The sequence below is a fragment of the Camelus ferus genome, chromosome 15 (genome assembly GCF_009834535.1).
Source record: "Camelus ferus isolate YT-003-E chromosome 15, BCGSAC_Cfer_1.0, whole genome shotgun sequence".
Lineage (NCBI taxonomy): Eukaryota > Metazoa > Chordata > Mammalia > Artiodactyla > Camelidae > Camelus > Camelus ferus.
The window spans coordinates 7,385,546-7,393,119 of NC_045710.1; the positions used below are offsets into that span (position 1 = coordinate 7,385,546).

The following is a 7,574-nucleotide window of genomic DNA, read 5'->3' on the forward strand; positions in this document are numbered from 1 at the left end:
GGAAGCTGAGATGCAGAGAAGTCGAGCCACGTGCCTGGGCTCTCACAGACAGCACTCTTGTCGCCCTGGCTCCCAGCCTGGGGTCACTCCCTTCAGTCGCCCTCACTGTCTTCACTGACCTCAGACACCGTCTGTGTGGGTGGGAGGTTTACATGCGGCCTCCTTCCCTCCACTCCCCGACCTGGAATTCACCCCAGAAATGCAAGGTGGTTTGCAGGATGCAGAGAATGTGGGCTCTGGAGACAGACAGCAGCGTTCAATCCAAGCTCTGCTGAGTGACACTGGGCAGGGTATCCAGAGCCTCTTTTTCCTTATCTGTAAAGTGGGGGTGATGTGTCTATGTCATAGGATTGCTGCGAGGACCAGTGATAATGAATTTGAAGGGCTTAGCACCGTGCCTGGTGGTTGTGATGGGGTCTGTCCACACTAGCCCACCCAACGCGGAGGGTTCAGGGAAAGCAGCGCCCTGGCCGGCCCGGTCCAGAGGGCCTGCTGTTGTCTGCATGCTGACCCAGGGATGTCTGTCTTCCTCCTTCGAGCAGGGAATTTTCCTGGTCAGAAAGAAACGTCTCCCTGAAGCACATCATGCAGCACATCGAGGCTTCCCCCAACATCACCCACTACGCCCTTATCGGCATGCGGAAGTGGTCCAGCAAGACCGGAAGCCGTGAGGTGCGAGAGCCCTTCTCCCGCTGCCACGTGCACGACTTCATCGTCCTGAACGTGGACTTGACCCAGAACGTGCAGTACAACCAGAACCGGTGAGCTCCAGCCCCACCCCTGCCATCAGCTCAGCCCTGTGGTCCTAGGGCCCTCTGCGAGGGGCAGCCTCACGCCTGGCGGGTGGCTGCTCCCTCTTTGCCCTGCAGGGCCAACGAAACCAGGGCCTTCCTGCCTGTAACACTGGCCTGGCCCTGCTTTCAGCCCTCATGGATTTTTTTTGGTATCTTTGTTGTATAATTTTGTGGAGGGGAGATTTGCATAAGATCATTCAACTTCCTTCATCAGTTCACGTGATACCTTATTTAGTGACTTACATTCGAATAGGTGTTATTTCTCTTGCTTTCTTGGCTCCTTCTCTGAACACGTCACTTTTTATGAGCATTAGTGCTGAAGGACGCTGTCATTTATCCGTGTCACTCTCTGCGGATCTAATCGCAGAAGCTGTCACCTCTCACGAAGAACCTAATCACTAGTGTCTGTCGAGCTGTCCACGAGCCAGGCGGTGGGCACACCCCTGGGATGGCCCACGTAGGAGCGTCGGTTTTGGAGCCAGACCGACCTGCCGGCAGCCTCCTTTGCAATTAAGGCAGGTGACTTGCCATCTCTGATCTAGTTTTCCTCAGATGTAAAAAGCGGCGAATATTTTTACTCTGGGAGTTTTGTTGTTTTCTTCTGAACAAGCAGATGACGTGGCGTCCGTTAAATCCCCCTCAGGGTGCCTGGCCTGTAGCGTGTGGTCCACAAGTGGTGGTGCTTCTGTGGTGTAAGCCTGAGGTGCGCCCTGCTCTCCTGGCACAGGCAGCTCATCCTGTCCCGCTTCCCTTGTTAGTGTGCCTTCTGGGCCCCAGAGGAAGATCTTTGGGGCAGAAACCAGGCTGCTTCGCCGTCCCAGCCCCCAGTACTTAGAGAGCACACTCCACGTGTCTGGCGGGGGCATGGCTGCGGGTGTCAGCTGCCTCCAGTCTGACCTGCCCCCTCTCCCCTGGTTCCTGGCAGGTTCACGTGTGACGACGTGGACTTCAACCTGCGGGTGCACAGCGCCGGCCTCCTGCTCTGCCGGTTCAACCGCTTCAGTGTGATGAAGAAGCAGATCGCAGTGGGCGGGCACAGGTCCTTCCACATCACGTCCAAGGTGGGTGCGCAGGGTGAAAACTGGAGAGGGGGCCACCTGTCACCTTTGAGTCAGGGGGTGGGCTTGACCATGGGGTGGTGTTAGTAAAGGTTTCCAGTTGGGAGCCCTGAGAAGGGAAAGACTCCACCGGGTCTTCCTGCCGATCTCCTATTCTAACCAGTTCCTTGGGTGTCTCACCAGCGCACACGCACCACTGACCTTCCTGTGCGCCCTTACCCACACACACACCTCCATCACTGTCCTCACTGCTCAATTGTCTGGCTTCTTCGCTGGACAGAGCTCCTGGGGGCAGGTGTGGTGCCATGCTCTCCTTGGGGCCCCTGGGACAGCACCTGCCAAATACTGTCTGAATGGCACTGATGGGCTAGCCTGATAGCTGTGCCTTCTGTCCCTGAGCCATGTGTCCCTGAGCCAGCCTCCGAGTGGGGAGAGACTTGATCTGATAGTGTCGGTGCTGGCTGGGCAGGCCTGGGAAGTTCCGATGTGAAGTCGCAGCAAGCCCTCCGAGATCTGTGTCTTCCCAGAACCCATATGGGGCTGGCCCACCCCTGCCTTGAAGGTCCCTCCCATCCATGGGGGAGAGCGGCAGAGATGAGCTGGAGAAGTAGCCAGGACCTTATCCGCCATGGGAACGTCCTAGACTTTTCTCTAGGAGAAAGGGGAACCCACTGAAGGGTGTCCAGAGAAGAATTTGATTAGTATCATTTACGCCCACAGACTCTCTGGCTGCAGCATGGGCAGTATGTTGGCGATGGGGTGAGAGACTGTGGGCTCAGATGGCTGGGCTGTGCAGAGGAGCAGCAGTGGGGCTGGGCAGAGGTAATGGGGTCTGGAGGTCAAGGGGAGGCTGACCATTCCCAGAGGTTTGCATCCCTAGATTTGGGTGAACATCCCCAAGGTCCATGGATTCTCTTGTTTTTTCCTAGACCAGACAGTCAACTTTCTGCAGGGAGTGATCATTGTCTACAATTCTTACTGATCACATGGTCAGTTTACACATGCCCCACTTCAGTAAAACTGAATTTTTCTTAATGGCAGACTTTATTGTGGAAGTGTGTGTTCTCAACTCAGTTCACTCTCCCATGGCTCAGCCCTTGGCCACGGGGCAACCCACCCCAGGGTCCCTGCAGCCTGGAAGCCTCGGAAAGGACTTCTCTGCTCAGGTGGCGGGGAGAGGCTGACGCCCACCCTTCCCCACGCAGGTGTCTGACAACCCCATGGCCATCATGCCTGCCCAGTACATCTGCGCCCCCGACAGCAAGCACACATTCCTGGCGGCCCCCGCGCAGCTCCTGCTCGAGAAATTCCTCCAGCATCACAGCCACCGCTTTTTCCCGCTGTCCCTCAAGAATCACGGCCACCCCGTGCTGTCCGTTGACTGCTACCTTAACCTGGGGTCTCAGGTACCTTTCAGAGGGGGCGCTGTTGAGTCCATAAATCCAAGAAATGCCTAAAACAGGCATGCTGGAATCCAGGATTCAGAATTACAACTACTCAATGCTTGGGCTCCAGTATTGCCCCACTTTACAGCTGGTAAGATAAAGGCTGAGAGATTTGAAGTGCTTTGCCCCAATATAAGAAGTTGGGCATCAAACCCAATTCTGATGCCAAAACATTTCTGATTCTCAAGTGAATTAATGAATAGATAAATCTGGATAAGTCTCTTGGAATTGATTTTCAGGATATGGATTTGGAAATAACATTAAATATTGTTTCTGGCCCCCAAAAGCCTGAGTGTGGCCAAGCGGTTAGTTCTCGTTAGATGCAGAGCCGTGGTGTGACGTTGCTGAGTATTTCATGGAAAATGACATTGTCTCTTGGATTGCTTCTCTTTCAGATCTCTGTGTGTTATGTGAGCTCCAGGCCCCACTCTTTAAATGTCAGCTGCTCTGACCTCAAGTTTAGTGGACTCCTGCTGTACCTCTGTGACTCTTTTGTGGGAGCTAGCTTTTTGAAAAAGTTTCATTTTCTGAAAGGTAACTTCCCCTCCTCTTACCATGATTTAAGTGACTGTCGTCACCAGGCACCCCTCCCGAGGTGACGTCTGGTCCTAGTCCTTTTTGCTGACGGGTAAACTGAGGCTCAGAGAGGAATCGTGACTTCGCTGACTGTCCAGGAAGCAGGAGAGGGCTGCGGTGGGATCCAAGGGCAGCCCTCTTTCGCCTCCACCTATTTGGGTAGAGACAAGACACGTCCCCCACTTTTAGGTGATATTAGCAGGTACTTTCAGCGTTTGTGTTGCTTTTCAGTCCGGATCCCTGGCATAAGCATGCAGAGCCGCTCAGGCGTCTCTTCGTCTTGGTGGATGAGTTCTTCTTCCCTGTCTGGGGGTGCCGCCTGCATCGTTACCTCTAGTCTAGTCTTCCTCCCTCTGCAGGTGTTTCCATGCTAGAGTGGTGGAGAGTGACAGACATTCATTCTGTGTGACTTCAGAAAATTACATTTCCAGTCCAGCCGGGATCCCTAATCAGTCTTCACTTCTCCTTCGTTGGTCTTTATTCGAACCTTCCTCTCTCCCAGATGTTCAGGGAGCACCAGCCCTGCATGAGGTTTGGGGAAATAGTAGGAGGTCTTCACCACATTCTCTGCTCTTGGGGAACATTTTGTCTAATGGGAGGCGAGGACATGTAAGTAGGGAGGGAGACAGAAGGAGTGAACACACATGACGATGTGTGGCTGTTTTCTAGGGCTCAAGAGGAGGGAGAATTCACGGGGCCGGCAGATGGGAGAGGTCAGAGCTGCGGGGGACTGGGCGGGTGGCCGGCTCGGAAGGCTGTCGAGGGAGGGTTAGGCTGTGAGGTGGGGTTGGGCGGGGCCCTTCCCACCAAGGGCTGGAGCTGCAGGTGTTGGTTTGTGACCCTGCAAGTCTGTCTCCTTCCAGTCCTCCTCCTCTGCTCACTTCTTTGTCACCATGTCTTGGTTCCATGTAGTCTCATCTACCAGACCTGCCAAACCACAATCTCACTTTCTTGCTAAGATTATGAAGCATCCCCAAGGAAACAAGACACCACTCAGATGCCTGGTCCTTCCCTGTCAAGCAGCATCGTATTTTGTGATTGCAGATAGAATCCAGGCAGTAGCTTTCCTTTGGATTTAACTCCCCGCTTTTCTTCACACACCTCTGCCGTTGTCCACACAGGTGCGACCTTGTGTGTGATCTGTCAGGACCGGAACTCACTCCGCCAGACAGTTGTCCGCCTGGAGCTGGAGGATGAGTGGCAGTTCCGGCTGCGAGACGAATTCCAGACTGCCAATGCGAAGGAGGACCGGCCGCTCTTTTTTCTGACTGGGAGACACATCTGAGGGAGACACGCCTGAGAGCGGCGCCCTCAGAACCTCACCCTGCTGAGGCTAAAGGAAGAATTCGAACCATGGGGTGTCTGGACCGGGACAGGCCCCCAAGACTGTTGGCAACCCCCTCATGGTACGGGGAACAGGGCCCAGAGATGGATGGAGACTTACCAAGAGTGATGGGATAAGTGGATGGTCAACGGGAACTCAAACCCAAGACTCCTAGGTTCTGGGCCAGACCCCATTGCCCTGGGCTCCGTCAAAGTCCATCTCAAGAACAAAGCTTTGCCTACCATCACCTCATCCATTCGCTTCCGTGGACACACTTGACTTTGCTCTTAGTTCTGAAGGGTCACTCTTGGATTACCTTGTAGAGGTGCCAGCATTTCGGATGATGGATAGATTTTGGCTACGTATGTTTCCCTATACCCTCCTACAAAGCAATATTCCAAAAGAACATTTTAACTGTGAAGGCTGGAGACAAGAAAAAACGAAGTAGGTCATTTAATAAGAATATGTAAGTTTGCTCTTTTAGAAGCTAGCCCAAAGGCATCAAGTTTAATAAAGTAAAACAAATAGTTTCCCTTCAAAGCAAACGCGATCCTATTAAAACAGCACAGGGTAAATACCCTGCCTCTTAGAAAGGGCAAAAGTGAAAAGAAACTTTTTTTTATTAAACTAAAAGGGTTTCAGGAAGGAAATTAGGGTTGCAGAGGTTGATCTTAAGATACAGAACTTGCCTTACAAAGGAAAGAGGACCAGATGGCTTACTTGAAACAAACAGTGAAAACAACCAAAGCGATATATACAATAGTTGAAAAGAATTAGACTTCTGACTCTAATTTACTGAATCTCCGTTTTCAGTTCCTTAAATAGCTTGTCTTCTCCTATGAATGCTTGGTCCCTGACTGGAGAGGCAGGGGGACAGACAGGGCAGCAGGGATGCTCCCTAACGCTCACACTCTCACTTGCTTTCCAGAATGTTTTTCAAAGCCAGCGTATTAGAGCGCCCCCTATAGGCCGGGCCAGGTGCTTTCACAGTTAAGCTCTCGCTTCACCCTTCCAACAGCCTGTGTAGGTGGACTCATTCTCCCCGTTTGAAAGATGAGACGGTTGAGATGCAGAGAGTGCACCTCACCAAGATCACACAGCTGGAGAGAAGCAGAAGCAGAGTCCTGGATCTGGACTCCAGGGCCCCTCTGCCCCCTGCACCGCACTGCTGTGGAATGGCCCGTGACCAAAGGAAAAGTTTAAAGATACTCAGAAATGAATCAGCAGAATGCACTCTTATCCATCCATCTCACAAGCACTCTAATGGATCACCATCCAAGAAGAAATTACTTTAAAAGATGATGCCAAAGAATTCATATCGATCTTTTCTTCCCTAAGAAAAAAAAAGAAAAGCTCATGAGTATAAAAGATTTAGATCAATGTTTATAAAGTGATCACTTTGTATATGTCCTTATTCCTATTTTGGAATAAAAACTTACCTCCTTTAGTTCTATTTGTCTTTTGTAAATAGCAGCTTCTGGGCTGCTCTTCCCATTTTATTAGTTAATTTAAACTTGAAACAAAAAACCGAACCAATATTCTTGTCTGTTCCAGCCTTATAAATAAAATTTATGATGCATTTATTGCTGCTTTGGTGGGAATGAATTGTGTTGTTTTGTGAGGAAAGAGTATGGCCAGTGGTCTCCGGGGGCTGTCTGCTTAAAATCTCATGACACGAAATAAAGGACAGTTTTGAAAAGGAAAAAAGAGCAAATCTGTAAAAGTGAGGGTATATTAACATGTGGAGGAATCCCTGAAAGAGAAGAGGCGGACAGAAATGGAAGTGGACGAAACAGTAGCTCAAAGCATGCAGAGAAGCCTGCCGCACAGGAGGGTGATTCTGGGGACGCCCTGAGAGTCACAGAGACGAAAGAAGCTGGAAGGGGGCCCGGGCGTTTGTCAGGGTGAGGAACAGGGGAAGTAGTTGGAGCAGCCTGGCTGTTCGGTCCCTCCCAGCTGTTCCTGCCCCACTCCCCACCCCCCACCAACCTGGGCTCAGGCAGAGAGTGGAGCCTCAGGCAGGGGGAGGGCACAGGGCCCAGGCCTTTGTGAAGACAAGCCATTGGCACCCACCCCCTCCAAGGCATGGTCCTGTCCCCACAGTCTCTCAAGGCAGTTAATAGCAAACAGGAGCTCCCTAGTCCACAAATAAACACGCAACGAAAACTCGTAACAATAAGCAGGAAACGTTATACAGTGAGAGGTGATGACCTCAGTAAAGAGTCGATAAAGCAAACAGAATCCTATAAAACAAGTGTAACTAAAGTCAGGGGAAAAGTGAGATTCTATTGTATCCAGAACAAAAAATGATTAATTCCAGATCTTAGAAATTAAGACGAAAACCTCACTAGGCAGCTGAAATAGACCAGGTCAAGAG

General features: G+C 51.4%; 1 protein-coding gene across 1 annotated transcript in view; it reads left to right on the forward strand.

Annotated features, from left to right (window-relative positions):
- The window catches only part of GREB1 (growth regulating estrogen receptor binding 1), a 124,468-nt gene extending 117,688 nt beyond the window's left edge, over nt 1-6,780 (forward strand). Inside the window, 5 exon segments of the mRNA XM_032497042.1 lie at nt 543-761; nt 1,720-1,855; nt 3,058-3,258; nt 3,693-3,831; nt 4,995-6,780. Of these exon segments, the coding sequence (XP_032352933.1) occupies nt 543-761; nt 1,720-1,855; nt 3,058-3,258; nt 3,693-3,831; nt 4,995-5,158 (859 nt within the window). The 3' untranslated portion in view covers nt 5,159-6,780.
- Nucleotides 6,781-7,574: the final 794 nt, after the last annotated feature.